The 24,755-nt window shown below is 50.2% G+C and overlaps 1 protein-coding gene across 1 annotated transcript; it reads right to left on the bottom strand.

Annotated features, from left to right (window-relative positions):
* Positions 1 to 21,536: 21,536 nt before the first annotated feature.
* On the bottom strand, positions 21,537 to 24,544 carry SIX6 (SIX homeobox 6). Its single transcript, XM_085063873.1, has 2 exons — positions 23,866 to 24,544; positions 21,537 to 22,693 (listed from the first exon to the last, which is right to left on the bottom strand). Exons 1-2 carry the CDS (start codon positions 24,435 to 24,437, stop codon positions 22,525 to 22,527), a joined length of 741 nt encoding a protein of 246 aa, XP_084919999.1. The 5' UTR covers positions 24,438 to 24,544; the 3' UTR covers positions 21,537 to 22,524.
* Between the last annotated feature and the right edge of the window lie 211 nt (positions 24,545 to 24,755).

Raw genomic sequence — 24,755 nt, 5'->3', positions numbered from 1 at the left:
AGGACATTCTCTGATCTGCAGGTATTTATTTGAAGAATGACTCAGTCATGAGCCCAATGCAATAATCTGGAGCAGCCTTCCACATTTTTGGTACAGTAACAGTGAAATTTGCATCTGAGACATTAAAGGGCTGGTCTGGAGCTCTGCACATGGGTAGAGGGACTTTTTATTGCTCGACTTCAAAGAGGTTCAATAATGGGAACGAGCATTCAGGTAGGGAAAAGTTCTTTCTTTCCATGTGCAAAAGCATGCCAGAGGACACACAGGCATCCCTGCACACACAGACTTACAGGGCTCTGGGGAGAGTTAAAGCAGACCAGGCTGAGGATTTTGCATCAAAAATAGTATTATTTTTGGAAGGAGAAGTCAGCTGACACAATGACCCAAGCTGTCAGGATCTTTCAGCTTTGTGGCAGGGGGAGTGAGGGAAGGAAATCCAAATGAAAAGCACTCAGTTGGCTGAAAGGAACCAAAACAAGGCAATTTTTGATCAGCTCGAGGCCAAAGCATGCAGGGCTGAAGGAGAGGTGGAGTCTGGGTGCTGTGGACATCAACTCCTTGCTTGAGTTGGAGCCAACACCAGATCCCATCTCTGCACACTGAGCAGCTGCCCTTGGACTGTGCAAGGGGATGGGAGCTTCATCTGAGGGCTGGAGAGGGCAGAGTCCTTCCCAGTGGGTCTGTCCCCAAGGGCTGAGGCTCCCAAGGGTCACATCCAGTCTGAATTTGATTCAGCAGAAGAAGTGGAAATGTTTCACTACTCAGGCACTGAGTCCTGTCCCTCCTGCATCAAAACTTGGCAATAAATCTGAGCTCCCTGCATACACAGGGTTTCTTTCCTGGATTTTGGATTCTACAGGCAGAGCTGACTCTTTGTAGCTTGCTTGCTGCCTGGGGTGAAAGCAAGTGTTGGAAAATCATGGGAAACAGTTCATTCATGTTTTAGTGTGGGGAAATTTGGGGTTTTTGCATTCAGAAAAAAACTCCTCCAGGAAATCACACACAGTGCAAGGACACCTTCTACAACGTGCTCGCAGACATCCTTCCCTGCCCTTCCTCAGGACAAAACAAGGCTCATTTTTCTAATTCCCTGGTTTCTCTGCCATCTTTTTTGATTCAATGGCATATGGGCACACATGCAGATGTACATAGCAGGGACAGGACTTTTCCCTTATCCCTGGGTGGGAAAGCGTTGACTTCCATCACTCACAGCAGCTGAGGGCTGCAAAGATGTGGCCACACCTGCACAGGGGCATTTCTCTGAATTCTTCTTATGTTTTTCATTCTAATATTTTCTTCCTCTGATTTCCAACCCATCACTAAGGGGTTCAGCCCCTAAAAGGGCATCCCTGCATGCTGGCTGCATGGACACTTTGATCCAACCCAGGCTCTTCCGTGGCTGCTTCCCATCCTTGAGCAAGATCCACACTTGCCTATAGATGTTCTGTGGAGTTTTCATGTCCTGCCTGCTCTGTGCTGCACAGGAGAGAGAGAGCCAGGGCAGGGCTGAGGGCAGAGCCAGCCATTCTCCTCCCAGGCTGTTTCACTAAATGGAAATAAACCCAAGGAAGCAATTCCTGGAGCCTTGTGCCAGCCGTGTTTGTGGAGGCTGGGGAAGCAGCAGTGAAGGGTCTGTCTCTTCCTGCAGGCACAGCAGGGCTCTGGTCTGGCGAGGAGCACGGAGGAAGTGCCAGAATCCTTGCAAAAAAATGCAAATGAAGTCTCTAAGAGGAGTGATGGTGCTGGGAATGGGCCTGGCAGCCCGTCCTGTTTGTGATACGGGTGAGATGGATGGTGTTATGCCCAGGCTCAGCTCCACGTTTTGCTTTTGACCCCTTTTAATTGTAAAGAGAAATAAAATCAGTCTTTGCCGGTCTCTTCCATCTCACAGCCTATGCTTTCCCTGCCCCTTTCAACATTCCCTCATTTCTTCTTCCATCGTTAACTTTTTGTTGAGATCCTGGGATTGTTTACACCTTGTTCTGCTTTTACCTGGATAACTCTTTCTGGAAAGCTGGGACTGGGGCTGTTTCCTGCCGATTTTCTTCAGCTCTCCAGCAAACCAGGGCCAAACTCCTGGCTCATACTCTGGATTCAGATTCTTGCTAACCCCCCTGCTGCCCTGCCCGAGCTCAGCCCCAGCTCCAGCCTGGGGGTGCAGAGCTGATAGCTTTATCTTGGATGCTCTTGCGGGATGACTTTTTCCCGGACAGGGACGGAGACCAGCCCGGCTGGCTGTGTTCAGAGGGAAGCAGGGTCACCTCTGAGGCTGCCCGGGCTGCTTTCCCGGTGCTTTGTGAGCAGCTTTGTCCCGAGCAGCTCAGCCCAGCGCTCTCGCCTTCCCCCGGAGCAGCTCCCGCTGCCGGACCGCAGCGTGCTTTGCTGACTGCGGGAAAATGATTTTAATAACCGCTGGTTTTGGCAAGCCCGGGAGGCGACAGCGGCCCTGCTGTGCTACCTCCGGGCTGGAGCATGTGCTTCGGGCATTTCCCGAGGCTGGGAGGTGTCCGGAGGGTTTCTGGGAGCTGTTCCCAGCACAGGGCACGGGTGAAGATGTGCAGATGTGCAGATGTGCAGGGCAGGAGCAGCGGCTGGAAGGTGAAAGTGAGGCTGGAACATCCCATGGCACAGCCTGGAGCATTCCCTCTGAGGCTTTCTGGCAGGAAATCCCAAGGGCTGTGGCTTGGGGAGAGGAGCTCTGCTGACAGCAGGAGGCAGGGTGGGTGCTGGTGGGGCTGGATGTGGCCAGGCTGGTGCCATAGTGCTCACCAGGTGCCACTGACCACACCGAGGAGATGTGGAGGTGACATCCAGACCAGAGGGTTTTGCCCTCAGAGCAGCTGACAGAGAGACTTTCCAGCAGAGCAGATGTTGTTTCAAAAAACTGCTCTTGTCCCTTTCTGTAGATATACACATATTTGGAAAGTTTTTTTCCCCTAGCTGGAATGATGCTCCAGTTAAAGAGAAAGGAGTCCCACAGATGGTCAGCACAGAGCTGGCCACACTCATACCTGGTGGCACCAAAACCTTGGGGTGACAACTTTGCCTGCAGCACGTTTGCAAACACCCAGCAGCAGCCACAGCAATGGCTGAAATACAGACTTTCTCCCATATTTTCTCTTTCCCATTGCCCATTGGCATTCTGAGCCTCAGGGACAGACTGGTGTGGCATCACAGACCAATCTGCCACATGTCCCCCGTGCAGGACACAGAGGAGAGGGATCAGTCACACTTTAACTCCCCTGCAGGGGAATGTTTACACCCTCAAGGCACAGCCACCACCTCCCAGCACCTATGGAGGGAACTGCTGCACTGATTTTGCTGCTGTATAAATGACACAGGAGGGACAAAACACAATTCCCTGTATCTCTGACAAATCCTCCTCTGGCAGGTGAGCTCTGACCTACTTTGCAGTGGAGCCAGATGTTTAAATTTATGAATGCAGACACGTTTCCATCAGACCTGGGAAGGAATGTTGTATTGCTGCCCATCTATGTGGCCTCTTGGGCAGAGGAGCTGGATTTTCACGGGAAAACACCATTTGTGGTTCAATCCTAAAGGTTTTTAAAGGAAAGGAAAGCATGAGATCATGCAGTGCCTTTTCTAAGGCAATCCCAATGGTACAAACCAAGGAATGTTCAAGTGACAGCGTTTCTATCAAGCTGAAAACTGCTGCTAGGAAAGAATTCCTAACCTGATTTTTCAGAGGGTCACATTTTCACAGCATTTGGTTTAGTGTTGGTTATGACTTCTTGCCTGGGATTTCACACTTGTTGGTATCCAAACAGCAGTTTCATGGTACAGGATATAATTTGGCAAATATTTCCTCATCCTCTCAATAAATCCCTTTTCCAGCAACACACATGGCAGAGCAGCCTCCCCAGGACTCCTCTCCCAAAGCAGCAATGGTGCTGTGGGTTTTCCAGTTCTGCATCTGGAAAATAAGCTCTATTTTGCTGCTGACCTCTTATGTGAGTTTTATTCCTCTAAAGTACCCCAGGTGGTAATACAAGTTTGCAAAAACATCTTGAAAGTGCTGATATCTTGAAATAAAGCTTGGATGTAAATCAGCCAGGTCCCACTCACTGTGTTTGATGTGGGTACCTGATTTATGGTCATTTAAATTGCAGCTTTTGCTCTAACTGAAGTTACTGTGATTTCTAAATTGTAAGCCAGACCATGCCAACACAAGGGGAAGACAAATTTAAGTACAGAATAACACATTAAGATATATCCTCTTCCTATTTGTTTTCAGATTTTAAAGATACTTGTTCATTGTCCACACTTTCCAAATCAAAAACAACATAAAGGTACTTGGATCAGGTATGAGAAAATACTGATGGGGCTGAAATGAGGGTATGTAGGCTTAAAGTAAGATATTCAGAAAGATTTAAGGCATGAATTGTGCAAGTCTTGTAATCTGTGGGATGACTGGTGCTGTGTGATGGCTGGGAAGAGCTCTGCCTGTCTTTCAGAGAAGTGCCACTCAGGCACTAATTTATCTGTCAGATTAGCCAAAAGATTTTCCTGCTGGAGACAGTAAAACATGAGCCTGATGAACCAAGAACAGAGGAAAATTCTTGACTTTGTCCAGATTCAACACAAGGGAGATGTTTCCTCTGCTATCATCCAACAAATCCTCTATCCTGCAGTTTGTAGTCTGCTGTCAAGGATGCTTTCCTGGGAGGGATGTATTTGGAGTTCTTACAGCTCTGGTGGATGGGGTATGCACAGATCCTCTTTTTAAAAGTTTTTTTTATGAGCACAAAACACTTGTAATTGCATTTAATAAGGACCTTGATCCTGTCCAGATATGAAAATGCCGAGGGCACACCTGGAAATGTGAGCATTGCCTGGTTACCCTTCTCATGGGAGAGGACTTGGCCAGCAGTGCAAGCATGGAGGATTTTCTGCTCCAGGCAGTGTGGGCAGGAATTTGGACCATTCTGGCTGGCTGGCTGCTGAGCTGGCACGAGTTTTCCCCACAATTTTGGATTTACACACCTAAACCTTATCCAAGGCTGGCTCCAGCTCTCTCCATCCTGCTGGGAGCAGCTGCTTTTCTTGCTGCACCACTTGCCACGGGAGGCTGGAGGAGTTCGAGGAGCACAAGCCAGAGCAGGAACTCACATGGCCACCAGCTGATCTGTTTTTCTCTGTGTATAAATTGATGTGACACAAGGCTCGTGGTCCTCGTGTCGCCTCTTGCCACTGCTGTGGTGACATCACAAGTGACACTGATGGCCAGGGGACAGACTGGGCTGCCCTCCTCACGCGGGAGGATCCTCATCCCTCCAGAGTATCTTTTGTGGGCATACCTGAACCTCAGTGAGATCATCTGCACACAGCCTCACCCCAAAATATTCCCCAGCCACCTGCACTCCACCCTGCCGCCCTCAGCGCTGTCCCTGAGGTGACACTGGCGCTGGTGCCGGCAGGATAACGAGGTTTCCACAAGGTGGCATCAAAAGACCTGGGCTTCCTCTCCCAGAGCTCGGATCCCACAGGGTTTAGGGTTTTCGTAGGATGGCTTGGCATCCGCTGCGGTCTCTCTGGGGAGAGGGAATAGGGGAGGCTGTGGGATTTGTGCTGGAAGGGTCAGCCGGTTCTGACCCACATCACTGCCTTCCTGGGGCTGCGGGGGTGTTTGACACCCAATCTCACCAGGGCAGGGCAGGCACAGACAGCAAACACTTGTGGGGATCACTAAGGAAAGCCACGTCCTCCCCTCCCTGCAAAAAACTGCAGCAAAGGGATTGGGGAGAGGGAAAAGAGGTAGTGAGCGATGGGGAATGGCAGCAAGTACCAAAAACCCTGGAAAGGAATAACCTCCTAGCTTGAGCCAGGACTGGTGCATCCAGACTAGGCAGGTTTGTTTTTACAGGGCAGCAAAGTCAGAGAGAAACCCCAGGGAGGAGGAAACACCAAACACAACCTGCGTGGCCCCACATGTCCTTGTTTTTGCACAGCTCTAGCACAGCCCCATGGCGTTATTCACCAGGCTGGAAGCTGAGGTTTGCCAGCCCTTCTCCCACAGATATCATCCCTGGGGCGTGCCCGAGCTCCGGCTAAGGATTTTGGATGTGACACGCGGTTCTACCCCACCCTGGGGCAGCCCTGGGTGAGCCCTGGCTTGGCTTGGCACTGGGCTGAGCAGCGCATCAGAAGGACGGGATCAGCCTGAGTAAGAGTGTTTGAGTAAGCACAAAGCACGGCTCTGTGGTTTGCTGTGTTTGGACTGTTTCGGCAAGAGGCAAACTCCAGTGGGACTATTAAACCATCACAGCCCTCTGAGAGATTACAAGACAAACCAATAAAATGACGAATTGGTGACCTCCTCCTGTCGGCAGAGGCAGGGAAGGGGAATCAGTGGGAGGTTGTGTCCCACGGCAGTCGGTCAGACACGGGGTAAAGCAAACAGCAGAGCCCACGCGGGATTCCTGCAGGCTCTGAGATGCAGCGCAGCAGGCTGCACTTCGGGCAATATTTAACAAAATGTTGTCCACACTGCCATAACCAGTGCATCCTTCTCTGAGAGCCCGGAAGAAGCTGCCCAGTGGATCAGCCGGGGAGGGGGTCTGGGTTTGATTTTTAAAATATTTTAAATATATTTTTAAGCTGCAAAAAAAAATTACTAATGATAATGAAACATTAAATAACGGCACAGCTGAGGCTGTGGGAGTTGTCGGTCGGTGCTGGTGGCTGCCCCGCTCCGAGGGCTAGCAGCGCTCGGCTCTCACACGGTGGAGCTCTTGCTCCGCGGCAGCTCCGAGCCCCGGCCAGACCCCCAGCCGGACAGCCAAGAGCTTCCTTTTCTCTCAGAGACATGGATTTGGCTGTGCAGCACGGCAGCAAGGACGGGTGCATCCAAACCACCACCCAAATTTAAAGTTTTTTGTTCCCAGGGGCTGAGTCAATGGGAGCGGCTTGAATCAGGCGGAGGGGGGCTGAGGTGGGAACTGGAGGTCAGATCCTTACCCAGAATTTTGCCTCTGGTCTACTTGGAGCTGTTGGAGCGACTCCAGAGAGGCCACCAAGATGCTCAGAGGGCTGGAGCAGCTCTGCTGTGGGGACAGGCTGAGCGAGCTGGGATGTTCAGCCTGGAGAAGGGAATAAGGACCTCCTTGCAGCCTTCTGATACCTAAAGGGAGTTTATAATAAAGAGGGAGAATGACTTTTTATACAAGCAGATAGTGGCAGGACAAGGGGGAGCAGTTTTAAATGAAAAGAGAATTAGAACAAAAAGATATTTGGATTAGGTATTAGGAAGGAAGTCTTCACTAACAGTGTGGTGAGGTGCTTTCACAGGTTGCCCAGAGAAGCTGTGGTTGTCCCATCCCTGGAAGTGTCCCAGGCCAGGCAGGACAGGTCTTGGAGCAACCTGGGGTACTGGGAGGAGTCCCTGCCCATGGCAGGGAGGCTGGAACTGAATGACCTTTAAGGTACTTTCCAACCCAAACTGATCTGTCTTTCCATGATAATTCTATTACTATCTAGGGAAAAATAAATTGTAAAAATCCGGACAGTTCCATCTCCTTCTCCATCTCTCCCCATGGCCATGGGCTCCCCTCCCTGAGCACAGGGATGCACTGCTCCTGCTGCCTGTCCCACCTGAGCTGGCCCAGCCCTTGAGCAGCTCAAGATGGCCATGGGGAGTGTTTGTGTGGCTGATCCATGCAGAGATGATTGGTGACAGCAATCTGCCTTGACACCGAGACAGCTCCTGAGCCTGATACTCTGTGGGGACATCGACACAGTATGCTCATCCCTCACCACACACATCTTCCATCTTCATCCACACCTTCATGCTTTCCTGGACTGGGGGTGTCCTGGCCCTCTTTAGTCCCTGCCACCCTCAGCAGGTCTGAGGTTCACTCCTCTCCAGCCACAGATTGGTAGCTGCAGGGAGTAGGCTGGGGATCAATGGCACCTTTAAATAGCCTGACCCAAAGCCTCTCTAAGCAGCTGGCTCTGCCAAGCAGCGATAAAACTGCCTGGCTGTGAGCTTTTCTATCCCAACATTTCCCAGGAACATTGCCAGACAAACTCTTCCTTTGCTTTCCAAGCAATGGAGGAGGACAATACCTGTCCCACGAGGAAGACACTGCTGCCATCCACCTGCACAGCAGCTTTCAGGTGAGAAGGTCATTACATCCCTGGCATCCCAATTCCAGATCCTGCACACCATGGGCCAGCACTGAGCCTGGGTACACCCTGAAGTATCCCAGGCATTTTTTGAGAGGCTGCTCTGGGAAGCCAACAGGGCAGAAGATTGTGCTTAAGTGCTTCCCTGGCTTGGGGCTTGTATTTACTAATAATCACAGTTAATCTCTGCCTCATACAAGTCAGCCTGCACACACATCTTGTGTAAGCTTTTTAAGATATGCTTTTGTTTACTGCAACCACCTCTGAGCCATCATTTTCTCACAAATGGCCTGTGAATAATCAGTTATGTGTTATTAATGTTGTATGGCAATGTTCAGGGGCAGAAGAGAACGGAAATCTACTGGTCTTCAAAGGAAAACCTTGAATAACCTCGTGCAAATCCAAGTGTTTTCAGCTTGCTGCCAAGGCTATGAATATTGCAGATATTACATGTCTTTGTATGGTATTTGTTAAATAATTAAGACTGGGGAAGAGATTTTAGCCTAAATGGCTGTTTGAAATTGCAGCATTAGAGACTTGCAAAATTATTGCTGGAACCCACAAGCACAGGTTTGCTTTTGGATCCAGTTTCTTAATATTTTGTATAGGTTAGGCAGCTGTTTCCTGAAGATCAAGTACAGGTTACAGCTCATCCTACCTACCAAAGGAAGGAAGAGATAATGAATGGACAGCAGAGTCCTACTGGGCCAAGAAAATCCAGGTGTTCTTGGGCATCAACCTCAATGAATTTTTGCATTGTGCAGAAGGTGGATATAGATTGGGTTTTTTGAAATATCCTCAGGATTCCCTGAGCTGCTTTAGAGGAAAGTTCATTTTCATAGAATCAAGGAATTTTTAAGGTTGGAAAAGACCCCTAAGGCCATCAAGTCCAGCTGAAAACCCAGCACTGGCATGTTCATCACCAAACCTTGTCCCAACGTGCCACACCCACACACCTTTTGAACATTTCAGGAATGGTGACCTCACCACTGCCCTGGGCAGCTTGTGCCAGTACCTGACCACCCTGTCAGGGATGAAATTTTTCCTAATATTCAATTTAAACCTAACCTGGTGCAACTTGAGACCATTCCCTCTTGCCCTGTCCCTTGTTCCCTGGCAGCAGAGACTGCCCCTGGCCTGGCTGCATCCTCCTCTCAGGGAGTTGCAGAGAGTGTGAAGGTCTCCCCTGAGACTCATTTTCTCCAGGCTGAACAGCCCCTTGATGTATCCTCTGGACCAAACTCCTTGCCCTCCTCTCCCACGCCTCTTGCTGCCTCTCTGGTCAGTGCAGTCCCCTGGTGTCCCCTGTGAAAGCTGGGCAGGAGCTGCTCACCTCCATCAGCCTCCTGGAGCAGAGCTGCAGGATGGTGACAAGCCAGGAACAAGCCTGTGTTTGGCAGGTTTTCATAGAATCACAGAATAGTCTGGGTTGAAAGTGATATTTAAAGGCAGTGATCAGGGATACCTTCAACTAGATCAGGCTGCTCAGAGATTTATCCAACCCTGCCTTGAATGTTTCCAGGGATGAGGCATCCACCAGCTCTGAGCAACTTGTGCCAGTGCCTCACCACCCTCATCATAAACAATTTCTTCCTCATATCCAGACTGAATCTACCTCCTATTAGTTTAAAACCATTACCCCTTGTCCTATTGCCTTTTAGAAAGTTTGTCCCCATCAGTATTTGATGTGTTAAATTCAACAGCGGTTCAATCCTCATCCTTTGATGGGTTATACAGAAAAAATATAGCTCATGGGATCCATGGAAGCCAGGCTGGCTGGTAGGGCACCTTCACAGCTCCACGTTGGGGTTTCAGGTGTGAGGGCTGCTGCCAACACCCAGGGGATTTTCACACATGCTCAGGAGCAGGCAGGAAAAATGAACTCTCTCTGGCAACTCCGTATGGCTTTGTCTTTCCCATCAGCCATCTCCTGGGAAATGCACTCCATCCTCCCCCACCTGCAGGCTGCTGGGAGAGCAAAGGCAACTTTCAGTCACCCCAAATCTGGGTGCAAGGCCAAAACCCAGCTCAGGCTCACCCCTGCTGTTGCTGCAGCCCCTCTAAGCAGGGGAGAAGCCCCCCAAAGACAGCAACACCCCCAGCTCACTGCGCTGCTGCCAGCCAGGCTCTGACTGTTTTTTTCCTGCAGTCACCTTTGGGCTCTGGCAGTAATCTCGAAGCATCTGCTCCAAATCATCCAGGATTACAGGAATTAAAAAAAAACCCAATTAGAGACCCAGGGTCCTGCAAGCACAAATCCGTTTAGCCCTAATCCAGGCTGCTGCCCCTTCCCAAAAGGCAGAGGGATGGTCCTCAGTGGCTGGTTTTTGTATGTTCCAGCACCACCTCCTCTCCTCAGGCTCAATTTACCCATTTTTGCCCCAGCAGTGGCACCAGGGGACCTGGTCATGTCAATGGAGAAATGGTGCATTTGGCTCTGGGCTCTGAAATCAGCTGCACAGACATGAGGGTCAGAGCCAAGCTCTTCCCCTGGGCACACTCAGTGGGGCTCACAGAGGACTGTGGATGGAAAAGGGGTGCAAATACATCTGAAAGTGCTATAGTGGCTGTCAGGGTCTTTACACCAGGAAGTGGCTCCTCCACACCTTCTCACCATCGTGTTTGTTCCTCTGTGCCACCAAGGCCACCCTCAGGGCTCTGCAATGCTCTGCACTCAGCATGGACTGGGACACCTGCAGTCCATGCTTACTTCACTGGCAATTCAATGTGGAAATGCTCTTCTGAGATAACACACAGAAACTGGAGTCTTTCAGCAGAGTGAGGGTAGAGACTGAAAATCCATTAGGAGAATGTCTCCTTTCCTTTGAAATCCTTGCTGTTTCTCTCAGTGCTATTGGGGTCTTCTCCAGCTAGTTAAACCTTTCACCTGCAGCCCTAAACACAGATTAAAATTCATTGTTCACAGGGTGTCTCACTGTGCCTATAAACTCTGTGGATAACACATTTTAATCAACATTGGATCCCCCTCATGTTTGGTGGCTTTTGCATTTGTTTATAAATTTTACATCCAGAAGACATTCGTATGGAAAACAGTCAATGCTTTCATTATTAATAATTGAATGGGACATTTTTTGAATTCATATTCAAGAACTCATGGGGTTTATATGATTCTATGAGATGGGTGATTGTTACAGCAGGAGAAAAGCAACATTTTGTTTGCTTGCTTTTCTTCTTCCATGTGATGCAAAAAAAGGTGTCTTTCTGCGAGCCTCAGTGGGGATTGGATAAACTCCAGAGGGATATGGGGAGAAAGGCTGTCCATGGGTGATGGGAGAGGGCTGGAAAAGAGGAGGAGCAGAAAGGAGGGGTTGAAAAGATGCTGAAGCAAAGAGCACATGAACAAGGAAGGGTCTGTGATGAGCAAACAGACACTGCAGGGCAGAGGATCCACCAAGAGAACACCCAAGTACTTCCTTCAAGGGCTTCAGACTTGCCCCAAAGCCTGTTGGTTTTGGGGTCTGGCACCTCTAATGCCTCAGTGCTGCAGGGGTCCCAGTCCCTGGGCTGGGGGGCACTCTGAGGGTGTGAGGGTGTGAGCTGGGTCTGTGGCAGGGCTACAGATTTTCCGTGAGCATGGGCAATGTCACAATGTCTGTGTGTTTTTTCCTTGTGGGACACCAGAGCTTGATGAACCCACTGTGTCAGCATAGCCCTCAGCTCACAAACTTCTGCATTTGCTGACTTTTACTCAAAGCTTTGTTAATCTGGTGCACCCCTGACTTAAAGGTCCATCAACCTCCTTGGAACCTGGAGCTCTCACCCTGGGTTGGTAGGAGATGCCAGCTGGATATGATCAGTCCTGACTTGTAAGAAGAGCAACCATTGAAGGACTCTTCTTGTGAATAAACATTTGCAAGATAATAAATACAGGTAGCTCATTTTTCTAAGACCAGTTTCTGAAACTTCTCTGAGGCAGAAATGAGAGATGAGAATAAGACCTCACAACACCCAGAGCTGCATACTGCATCCATCCCTCACAAAGATTTTGGCAGCTGGAAATATTCCTAGACTTCTTCAAGATGGCTAATTTTCATCTGACTTACATACCACTTGGACTGAGAAATCTGAGTCAATCTCTTTTCTTTTTGGCACAGGTAAAGTCCTAAAGGGCCTACAAGAGCTGGAGAGGGGCTTTTCATAGGAGTAAAGATTGATAGGACAAAGGGGAATGACTTCAAACTGACAGAGCATAGCGATAGATTGGATATTGGGAAGAAATTTGTGACTGTGAGGGTGGTGAGACAATGGAACAGGTTGCCCAGAGAAATTGTGGATGCCTCATCCCTGGAAGTGTCCAAGGCCAGGTTGGACAGGGCTTGGAGCAACCTGGGATAGCAGAAGGTGTCCCTGCCCACAGATGGTCTTTAAAGTCCCTTCCAACCCAAACCATTCTATGATTCTATGGTTTTATCCACTTTGCTACCCATCACTAGAGTTTCCTTCTGGCTCCAGAAGGGAAGCTGTAGCCCATTTCCCTAAGGTCCAAGACAGTGAGAGGAACTCTCTGGATTTTCTTAACACCCAGCAGCACAGCCTCTTCTGGAGATACAATGCAGAACTGGGAGAGTGGACAGAGACTTCCCTTAGGTTCTGCTGTGCAGCTTGTTGCATAGTTTTTAATGTCCACTTAATGAAAACCCTGAATGTTGTGTTCTCATGCTCTTGCAGCAGGCTCTGATCTAATGGCCACTGAAGTCAACAAGAGCCTGTCTGCTGATCTTAAAATGTGTTTGGTTCTGGCTTGAATTGACTGCGAGATGCAATGTAGATCTCAGCAATTAATTTGGAAGGAAAGATTGCTTGTTTATTTATTTATGCAAGAAATAATGAATACCATTCCATTAAAGAAATGAGAGAAGCAGCTCATTAATTACACCTACTTTGTAAAGGAATCACTCTGTTCCATCACTCTTTGTGTCTGCTGATATTTTTCTTGTGCTGCCAGGCATTTCATGTCTTCTCTGAGCCTTGCTCTCTTGGCTTAAATAAATATTCTATAAGTGCAAACAAGATCAGCAATGCCAGGGTGAGCAGCTGGGCCAAGGCACTGTGCTCTCACCTGTGTGTACTTGGAAGGTGAAACTCAGAAACCTCACAGTGCCTGGGTCAGTCCTGTGACACAAACAAACCTGAACAGGCAAAATGTATCCCTACAACCACATGTATGTAGTGACACATAGAGGTGACATGTGAACAGCAAGCTGTAATGCCTGGAAGGCTGTGGGAGCCTTGGCAAGGTGACTTATTCGTAACAAAGCACAGGAAATTGTTAAAAGCAATACAGATATCAAGTGAAAATCGTACTGCAACACTGTTAAGAACAGCTTTTCTTCTATCAGTCTGTCCCACACAATGTGATCCTGCAGCCCCTCGATGCTTCCTGGCACCACAAATATCCCCCTGACTCCAGCAGGACTGGGAGGAGGCTAGGGACTGCTGATCATGAAGGTGACTGTGCAGGACCTGGGCAGCACATGATGACAGATCAGTCCTGCCTCTGCAGTGCAGGAGAGCAGAAAAAAAAAAAAAGGCATTTTTGATGAAATAGTTGAAGCAGTGGGGATTTACTGAACCAGTGTTACAGTGTCCATGCAGCTTGCTCAGTTTGCTGTTGCTAGCAATTCAGATATTGTCCAAGCTGTCCTGCTCATCAGTGCATGAACTCTGAAAACACTTAGCCACTACCAGCTCTGTGCATTATTTCAGCTGGAAGAGCCGTGGTAGGAAAAGCAGTGATGATGGATCTAAACGATAATAAAGTCTCCCTGTTGAAAATTTAAAGTGCTATACAACTATTTTTAGTGACCTCTCCAGCTGAGATAATGCAGCAAGCTAACTAGATGTGAACATCCATCTTAGGTGAATTGATTCTTGCAGTTTGCAAACCAAGGTGAACTCTAGAAGGTTAATGTTCATGCTCCAATACAAGAGATATCAGCTGTATGAAAACTTGTATGCTGTAAATGTAAAGTAATAACCTATTCAATGTCTAATGTGGATGCAATGGCTTTTTTCTTCCTTGAGCATGTTTATTTCCATAATGGACATTTAGTTTAGACAGAGCACTAAGAGCTCCCTCCATCATATCCTCCTCCCTCTCCTCCCTCTGTGTGTGTGATGTGTGTGATGTGTGTGGGCATGAGAGAGGAAGAATCTGTTTTTGATTCAGGAAAGTGAACACACAAGCATTCAAGCATGGCCCAACCCTAAGCTCTTGGGTCAGCACTTTCAAATTCGGGATTTTAAAATGAGGCAACTGCATTTTGTGGCTTCTTAAATAAAAGAGCTGAGCACCAGCAGCTCTCTCTCTGCAAGGAGATGGAAGAGCACTGGGTGCCTTTGCAAAATGCAGCACATATTCCAGGGCTGCTGCAGCAAACTCTTGGCTTCTCAGAGCTCATTTATCTCAGAAGGGCTCCACATCCAGCAATGCAGCCTGCTCCCCTGCCCCTCCAAACACTCAGATGGCAATTAGCAACATCAATAAGTAATAGAACAAATACTTTGTCTCTAAAAAAACAAGCCGCAGGCAGAGCAGCTCATTCACTTTACTCCGAGACTGTGTTATAAAACTGAATTTTTTATATTTCATCTGTTTAAAGCTCCAGTCCTACAGACACTTAATTTTGAGATGAGATACTTGAAATCTGCACAGATCTGCAGTGTGTGATGAAGGATGGGGGAAAGGCAAGACCTGATGCTGGTAAACAACAATATCCATGGAGTCTGGTGCACACCAAGGATATCACTGTGAGGAAGATTTTCAGCAGAGTTCCTGTGGCTCATCTCTTCAGCAGAAAGACAGTGATTTTCCATCAGAAGCAAAGCCTAAAGAAAAGGGCAGAGACCAGCTAAAATGCTGTAATAGGAATGTTTATTAGCATGTTTATTAGCATGTTTATTACTGAATAGTAATAAATTGAAATATTACCAGGGAAAATAGCTTTAAAAAAGTTGAAAAATAATGAGATCCACCAAGAAGCCGTGAACATTTTGGTCTAAAAAAGAGCTTCAAGAGCCATTCCCTGCAGAGGACATCCCACCACAGGAGCCCTGAAGTCCTTCTGACCCACGAGTGACCTGCCACACAAGTCTGCCAGGAAACACTCCGGCAGTTTAAGCTTAACAGCCAAATTGGTTTGCATCACTCCTTCAGCACTTGGGGCTCTCAGGGGATAAAAAGGATCACCGACTGAGTGGGAACAATACTCACAGAAATCAACTCTGGCCTCAGGAGTCTCCTCTGGCTCTGCGGTCAATAGGCAGAGACGAGCCCTGGCAGACAGTGAACTTGATTAAAGAGCTGATCTTGGTTAAAACTGCCTAGATCTCCTTGCTGCTGAGGACAGAGGGGGAGGAGGGTGGGGCTGGCTGTCCCGGCAACAGAGCCAGATTGACGGGGCTGGATTACTGCTCCAGCGTAACCAGAGTGGGATTAGGTGCCCTGAGTCACCTAGCTGAGCACTGCTCCCTGCCACTGATCATGGCAGCCTCTGGAGATCAACCTCCTCCATGTGGGTTTTGGGGACATCTCTGCCCAGAGTGGCTCCAGGCTGCTGACCTGCACGGGAGCAGGAGCTTGAGAAAGTGGTTACAAGCCAAGGTAATTTTGAAGAACAATCTATGATGTCTTCAAGTTGATTTCAGAAAGGACCTGGCCTGAAGAGTGGTTTTCAATGTAAATGTCCCGATAGAGGAGTTTATGAGAAGGCTTTTTTCCCAGCCTACAGACACAGGGATTTGCTCCCTGAGGAATGGCTGTGATCTTGTGTTTCTCTGAGGTGCCTGAAAGACACTGGAGCTGTGTGTTCCTGTGTGTGGCTGGTTCAGTCTACATTTGATGGGGAATTACCCTCCCATACAAAGTTCTAGAAGGGCTCTTGTTCCATCCTCAGCCACCTTGTTATTACAACTGTGTGTTATGAAAGCATTTCAAGAATTGCTTCTGAAGAAGCACATGCATTTCAGCGGGTGAAATGGGGAGGAATGGGATGGCTTTGTCCTGAATGGAACCACTAATGGCATTGAAAGAAGATTCAGTCCAGCAAAAGGCTTCCAGATGAAAAAATAATGTCCTGCTCTCTTGTGGTAGAGCTCTCTGTTGAAATCAACAGGTCTTGAAAGAAAGAAGGTAGTGCTGGGTTAAAACTTCCTACTTGTCCTAGAGAAGCCCCAAATAGTGTTTCATTGAGGGTTACTATGGAGTTATTGAATAAAGGCCGAGAAGCTTTTTCTGCTGATCAATATCTGTGTGAGCATGCAGATCTCAGCAGTGCCTGTTTATCTCTCAGAGGCTCCACTCTGAAAGCTTTATCCAGCTTTTGTGGAGTTTTCAAAGGGGTTGAACTTCTGAGACAGGTGCAAATAAGATGTGGGCGCTCAGGATGAATGAATATTTCTGTTCTGCTCCTACCTCTAGGCTATGATAACCTCTATTCTCACATCTTTGTTTTATATTAGATTGCTAAAAAAGCAAAAAAAAAAGAAAAAAAAAAGGGGATATCAAGAGGAACAGCTTTAAATGGAAATAAAGAGATGTGTCTAAATCCTTTAGGCTGTTTGGGATGTCTCAAGTGATTTAGTCTGGCTGTATCTGTACATTAAAGCATATGAGGGCACTGAGGTTCATCACTTATCCTATTAAAACGTTAGAAGAGTCCCTGGCTCGGGTTTGCCTCAGACCAGGCAGAGCTGTCTCACACGATCCCTGGGGAGCAGCTCAATGCCTAGCATGGCATGCAGAGTCTTTCCCATGAACAGAGCCACCTTTCTTGGAGAGTGAGAGGGCTGAAAATCATGGGGCAGTTCCTCTATCAGCAGGCAGCTCTATCAGGACAGGTCATTTAATAGTGCAGACATGGCAGAGCATCTTCCTGCTCCATGGCAAGTCTCCACTGTGATAATAAAGAGACAAAACCCTGCCAGGTGTTTTCCAGTCATGAGTGGGTGCTGGATGAAGGTGTGACAGGGAAAAGAGAGACCATGCCATAAGTCTGGTCTCCATATGGACACCCTCCTGGTAAGGCTGTCCTGGTTGTCTGAAAATGAGCTGCAAATCCAGATTTTGGGGATAGTGAGCTCCAAGTCTTGTCTGACACCATGGATTTGGCTGCATGGTGGGGAGGAATTCCTGGAGGTCCCACCAAGCCCCTCGTTGGGCATAGCTGGAAAGGAGATGCTTTTCCCTGAGCAGAAAGTGGGGAGGGTGAGGATCCCATCCCACCCCTGCTGGGTGTGGGACTCACCCAAAAAAAGTGGGTTTAGCTCAGCACTGTGGGACAATCTCAAGATATGAGACAAATCCACTGGGATTTACTCCATACAGGGAGAGAAGAGCTGTGACTGGAGAGAACTGGGTGATTGGCACCATTTTTAGGATTTCTGGGACAGAAATAGTGGAAAGAGTGGTGATGGTTGATGTTCTGGGCTGACTCCAGTGGGATGGAATTGCACCAGCTCTGCTAAGTGTAAGGAGAAAATAAACGAAGTGTGGAAGATTATGGGGCAACAGTGCCTCTCTCCCACCTCTGGGAATAGGCAGAGAGGACAAATATGTGAACCCACTTTGCTTTTACATGGCTTGAAGCTAGAAATTTCCTTCCAAACTGTATTTCTTGCAGGGGAAGGTGTGTGCCAGAGAGGTCTGTGTCACAGATCAGAAGGCAGCAGGGTTAAAATGAGCTTTCTGGGGAATTTCTGCAATCTGTGGAAGTTTAGACTGGATGCAGCAAGTGATGAAGGAAGGGAAGATTTTCCTGGCCTTTGACAGGGGGTCTTGCAGCTGGTCCTGAAACAGAAATGAGCATAAAACCACGGGCTTTTTCTGTCACTCTGGTGCCAAGAATAAATGCTGATAGAGTGCAAAGTGCTGTAAGCCTCGGAGGATCTAAGATGAAATGTTTCCTCCCTGGATTCCAAGCTAGGTCTCACCCTCTGGGCTCCCCTCCTGGGGGCACACCGAGGTCAGCCCAGGGTTCAGGCTCCTTTAGGTACTGGGGCTGCAGGGTAGCCTTGGGGAAGGGACTAGGGAAAGGACAGGTCAAATTCTGGCAGCATCTGCACCCTACAGTGCCCTTTCCCTTTGCCCTCTCACACCTCCATCCTCCCCTCCAGCAAACACATTTGAATTTTCTTCTGGAGAAGAAAGCAAGAGCAGAAACATGGAAAAGTCGTTGCCTGGCATTGCTGAGAGGCGGGGCAGACGTGGCTGGGGAGTATTACGCTCTCTCTCACGGTATTACCCCAGCAGCGGCCAGGGGTAACTGGATCTGCGAGAGTCTGATCCTCCCAAGCCGTTAATTGGATGCATGAAACGTCCAAAATGCAGCTCACTCTCCTGCTTCCCACAGCTATGACACACATACACACGCTCTTCTTGTTGTTTCCCCACCAACCCAGCTCCCTCCCTACACCTCACAGCACCCAGCTCCAGCCCAGCAAGACAAAGCTGACCCTTGGTACATGAACCCTCCCAGCCAAGAGGGCTACTGGTGGTGGTGCAATATTTGATAGCTTTCCAGACACCCCTGGTTTTCTGTTCTGCAAAGAAAACACCTTGGTTAGACAACGGGCAAAAGGCAGTGGCAGAAAAAGATGGAGAACAGTCACTTGTGGGGCTGGGCTGTGGGATGGGGAGCCCTGATGGTATTTGGGCTGCAGCAAAATGAGGTGACTTTATGGTTTGGTGCTCTTCAAACTTGGTTTTGGAGGTTTGGGGTTTTTTTTCCTTTTTTCCTGTGTATTTGCACACCAGGTGAATTTATTTATTAATAAATGGGATTTATTTATTAATAAATGGGATGGATGCTCTGCAAGGCTTGTGCAAACTGGAGCACGGAGATGGGCATGCAGGGAGGATGTGCATGGGCCAGGCAGCAGCTGGGGAAATGTCCCCAGCCTGGAGAGGCCAGGGTGGCTTTTCCAAGGCTCTTGCATCCCCCAGCCCTCCCTCCACCTCAGTTTCCACTGCAAGGAGCCGCAGCCCTCCTCTGCAGCACGGGACTGGGACAATGCTCCCTGGATAAGTGGGTCTTCTGTCCCCAGCTGCACCGGGGCCCGGCTCTTCCCAACCTGAAGCTTTTTGCTTTTCCCTTTTTTTTTTTTCTGGTTTTGATTTTTTTTTTTTTTTTTTGCTCTTGCAAAATCAATTTACGGACAGCTCACTCATTTTTCCCCTTTGCAAACTTATTAGGTATTCAGCCCCGGCGAGCACTCGTAAGCATCCTTTGTCCCAGGGAGGGCTGGAGACCCCTTCATTAGCAGTGATTACTCTGAGCAGTTTGACAGCCTCCCAGCCCGCTTACAAGACTTTCCCATTCAGCCCTACCCGGGGCTGCCCCGCTTCTCAAAAGAAACGGAAATATTCAAACATTTCTCCCCCCCTTCCCAGCTGAAGAGAGGAAAAGCTGTTTCTCTTCTCCGCCTTCCCCATTCACTTCACTCTTGATACAATATTTTCCTTCTTTGTTAAATCGGAGAGAGAGGGGTCAAGGCAGACTTTTTAGTGACCCTTTTGGGAGCGTTTTGTTTAATGTAAATACAAGCTCCTTCACTCTTCCCTGTTTATAATTATAATTAATTTTAAAACAACCAGAGGCTCGGGAGGGCGACGGGTTGGGCTGATCTTTAGGGAAAAAAGAAAAGCTGAAAATGCCAGGGGAAGGGAATTCACTTTCAGTAAGGGAAGGGGAAGGAAAGATGGGGGGAAAAAAAGGGGGGGTGGTTGGGGGGGGTGGGGAGGTAAGAAAACGTTTTTTTTTTTTAATTTTTGGGTCCTATCGGTCGAAGCAAAGGCGCCGGAGCAACCCCACGGCCCTCCCCAGCGGAGCCCCGGCGGGGAAGGAGCAGATCTGGGAGACGCTGTGTTCTCCCGTTCTCCCACGGCAGGCAGGGCCGGGCAGAGGGGCTGCTCTTCCCTCGAGGGCTCCGTGCTGCTTTCCCCTCTCCGGCCACTCTCTCGAAGGGGCTGATTTGTGCTCTCGCCGCCAGCATCCGCGGGAGTGTCCCTCCACTGCCCACTCGAGACATCCCGCATCCTTCATCACACTCAAACCCTCTGTCGAAAGAGACAATATTATCCCCTCTGCCTGTTGTCCGAATTCCAGGTGGTTTTTTTAGTTGGAAAGAAATCCCACGTTACTGGCCGCTGAGCGCATGTGCTCTCTGCTCTCTTTATGTCTTTCCCAAAGCTTTAATTCCCCACAATAAGCGCTGCTACTCTGCCCGCAGAAGCCGATGGGGAAATTGCAATCCGATTCACCGATTGCCGGGGAAGAAAAGAAATAAAGAAAGAACACGACGTGTTTCAGGGGATTCCGTTTTGAGGGCGAACACCGCTTTTGCTCCCAAAACAACCTCGTGGGTGGGAAGTGCTGCGCATCAGCGAACCCCCAAACCCGAGGTAAAACCCCAGCCTCGTTTGATGCTTAAACAGCAAAGCCGGGCTCTTGTAGGGCTTAAATCCGGTGGGGTTCTGGAGGGAAAAAACCTCGGGGTTTGGGGTGCAAAGTGCGCTCCGGACCCTCCCGTGGGTGGGTACCCCGAAGGCAGGTGGAGAGTCCCACTCTGCCCTCGCTCCCCGCCCTGCGATCTGACACTTCCACACTCCTAAAATTTAGATTATTTGCTCATTACACCCCGCCAGGGAAATAGCTGCTTCAAAACTCACTTGAAAAAACAGCAAAAAAAAAAATTCCTGCCACCTGCCCCATGCCTGGAAGAGTCTGTAAGGAAAAACAAGACACATGCATTTGGGGATGGAGCGTAGATTTTGCCATCGGCAGTGTAAACGCCTTGAATTAAGATTTTTAATTCAAACTCAGACAGAACGGGAAAAGTCACTGCAGAGACGGGAATATACGTCCCGATAAAAGGCAGCAGGACTGAATTAAACTCTCAGGGAGCTGAAATACCCCTGTGCCCCACTTGCAGGCAGCCGGAGCCGAGCGGGAGCAGGGGCATCTCCGCTCCCAGCGCTGCCCGGCTTCCCCCGGTGCCAGGCTTCGGCTGCTAAATAAAAAGAGCCGAGCAATCAGCTTACCGGCGAGGCATCTCTCTGAGGACAGGGAAGTAAACGCGATGAGACCGAGAAGACAAAAAAAGCACAGCTCAGGCGATTTAAAGATCAATGTCAAATTGTATAATATAAAATCCTTCTGCTGGGGAAAAAAGCTTAGCACGCTCCTTGGACCTGGCGTTTGGTCTCCTCCGGCAAAACCGCCGCAAAACAAAGCTAGGGAGGCGGATGGTGGGGATAGCCCCAGGCACATAGCAAGGGTCGCGATTTGGGGTTATTTCGCCTCCGTTATGGCCTTTCACTGGCATGGAGAGCTGTTAATTCCCCATTTTCTCCTTGCCTTTGCCAGGTGAGGGAGGAAGCTTAGTTTCCCCGGCTGGGCTGTGCCCCAACCATTTCTCTCCGTAATATTTTTCTTTTCTTTCTTTAATTTTTTTTTTCCTCGACCCTGACAGAAAATTCGCCTCTGATAATCCCCAAAGCTTCAGCCCTCGGGAGAGAAGAAGCTGCCGCGATGCCGCCTCCTTCCCTTCCTCGGGCATCCGCATCCTCCTCCAGCCCCGTTCCCGCTCCTCTCGCCTCATCCCGGCTCCTCCCGGCTCCCTGCCTGGCAAAGACATCACCCCCGGTCCCGGGGACCCGCTAGTTCGGTTCCTGCCGAGCTGCTGCTGAAATACCCGTGGCCTCGGAGATCTGCTCTGCGTAAACTGGCGAGCTTGAGACCGACACCGTCATTTCAAAGCAGATGCGAGGGTCGTTCACCAAATATTTTATTATGGTTTTAGGCTGCTTCATACAGTTTCGTCCTGCACATGCTCTACAAGTCACCTGTGCACATAGAGAACAAGCCAAAAATAATAATAATTAATAATAATAATAGAAAAAAATCTACCATAGCAATCCCTTAAATAAGTAAATAAACATTATATATATATATAAAAAAACCCTTTAAAGTAAAGCAAAACCCAACCAAAAGAACAGCGTCTTTTCAGCATGAAACAACCCCGCGAGATAAGGGCAGGCCCTCAGACATTTTGCAACTTGGCATTCGGGTTTTTTTTTGGATGATTTTTTTTAACGTTTTCTGGGCTTTCTTCAATTATTTCTTTTTAGGCATCTATTCCTCAAATCCTTCCAAATAAAGGCGACAACGATTTTAATGACGGGTTTTTAATGCAGTCCGCTGCGGGGCTGGGAGGGAGGCGAGGGCGGCGGGCGGGGAGCGCCCCGAACCCCACGTTCGGCGCCCGCGCCGGGCTCTGCCAGCCCCGCTGCTCCGGCCGTGTCGGCAGGCACCGGTGAGCCGGGCCTCCCGCTCCCCCCGGTTTGCCTCGGCGGCGGTGTCAGATGTCACATTCACTGTCGCTGGATGTGATGGAGATGGCGGAGGTGGCCGCTTTGCTGGAGAGGCTGGCTGCGGGGCTGGAGGCTGCCCCCACCGCCTCCCCGCCGCTCTCCTCCTCCGCTTGCAGCGAGCGCACCGAGCCCTGCGTTAGGACCTGCTGCTGTAGCCTGCAAGGAAGCGGCACACACAGCATCACCGCCCGCCCTCCGCACCCCGGCACCCTCCGACAGCCCCCTGCGGCCCCCCGAGGGGCTACCCCGACCGGCACCCCCATACTGCTCTCCCCGACCTCCAGCTCTCGCCAGTTATACCAGCGATAGGAGAATCTGGCTGGGCACCTAGCTCCTCAGCTCTGTCTGAGAAACTGGGTGCTCACCCCAGGGTCAGCCCGGCTCCTCGGCTGGCACACCCGGGGGAAGGCTGTCCCCCTCCTCTGCAGCCTGACCCCAAAGCGGGTCTCATCTTAGGGGTCAGTAATTCCCTGCAGCAGCTCCCTGGCCGCCTCTCCCCCCCAGTAGGCCTTACACCTTCCCTCAGCCGATACAAAGGGGCTCCGGGTGACAATACCCGCGTTCCCAACTTGCGATAGCCCGGCTGAAGGGTGACAAGAGGAATTTCTCCTGCCCCGAGATTCTGGAGCGGAGATAAGGGGGGAACTCTGCTCCTTCTCCGGCATCCCGGGGCGTCTGCTTGTGTCACTAGCGTTGGGATAACACTGCTCATTTAGAGCCGTCATTTTGTTCTCTAACATATTTTTAAAAATTTATGTGTATATATATGTATATACATATATGTTTTATTTCTATTTTTTATATATATATATGTAATAAAAATAAGAACAATATCCCAAGGAATGTTCCCGGATGGCTCTGGCAGAGTAACACAGCGAGGTGGCTCTGGCAGGGCCCGCAGAGGGCATGGCCGGCTCTGCTCAGGATGGACATATCTCGAATCGGTATTTGTATGTCCGAGCAAAACTTTGAAGGGGTTTTGTCTCCGCTCAGCCCCCGAGCACGGCCCTTCTGCCGCCAGCTCCTGCCAGTGGCTCCAGGCGACCCCTGTCCCGATCCCTCTGTCCCGCTCCCCCGCAGGGCAGCCAAGAGGAGCCCAGGGCGGGGATCCTCCCCTATTAAAACGAAGTGATTAAAAAGCCTTAGTGTTTTCCCGCTGCTCTTATCTTATCTCGCTGCATTTCTCGGGGAGAAATCTCCCGGGCTCGTTTCCCCCATCCTCTGCCGGCAGTCTCGCACTGCCTCCCCGCATCCTCCGGCCTCGGCGGGCGGGGGTGAAGCCTCGCTAAGGGCAAGCCTGTGTCCCGACGGGACGGGCAGCACCTTACCTGTTCTTAGCGGCTGCTGCCCTGTCCCTTTGCCTGCGGTTTTTGAACCAGTTGCCCACTTGCGTGGGGGTAAGTCCCGTGGCCTGAGCCAGTTCCCGCTTTTTGCTGGGGTTGGGGTAAGGGTCCTGCAGGTACCACTCCCGCAGCAAATGCCTCGTCCGCTCCTTGAAGCAATGTGTCTTCTGCTCGCCGTCCCAGATGGTGCGGGGCAGCGGGAACTTCTTCCTCACGCGGTACTTGTCCACCGGCCCCAGGGGTCGGCCCCGCAGCTTCTCCGCCTCCTGGTAGTGCGCTTCCAGCCAGAGGGCTTGCAGTTTGGCGTGGGACTCCTTGGTGAACTTGTGGTTCTCCAGGATGTGGTAGAGCTCCCGGTAGTTCCCCGTGTGGAAGGCCACGATGGCCCGGGCTCTCAGCACCGACTCGTTCTTGTTGAGCGCCTCGCAGGCCGCGGGGGCCACCGGCAGGGACCAGAGGAAGCGCCCCAGGCGCTCGATGTCCCCGCTCTCCTCCAGGGTCTCGCATACCCCGGCCACCTGCTGCGGGCTGAAATTGAGGATGGGCAGCTGGAACATGGAGGCGGCGCCGGGCTCCGCTCCGCGCTCCGCGCACCCCCGGCGATGCCCGCCGCCACCGCGCACAGCCCCGCGGCGGGAAGGGGCAGCGGCCCCGGGGCCGCCCCTCGCTCCGCTGCTGCCTCCGCCGGCGCCGGCGGAGCTGCCGAGGGAGGGACGGCGGAGGGCGGAGAGGCGATGGGGACCGCTCGGCAGCTCCGGCGACTGGGGGCGGTGGGCAGGGGCGAGGCGGAGGAGGATGGAGCGGGGAGGGAGGGAGGGAGGGCGGGGGGGGAGGGAAGGAAAAAAAAAAAAGGAGGAAAAAAAAAGAAGAAGAAA

This window comes from Lichenostomus cassidix, chromosome 5 (assembly GCF_008360975.1).
Source record: "Lichenostomus cassidix isolate B80296 chromosome 5, HeHo_3.0, whole genome shotgun sequence".
NCBI lineage: Eukaryota > Metazoa > Chordata > Aves > Passeriformes > Meliphagidae > Lichenostomus > Lichenostomus cassidix.
Note: the sequence above shows the minus strand (reverse complement) of the source record. Positions and strands in the feature narration are given on the sequence as shown.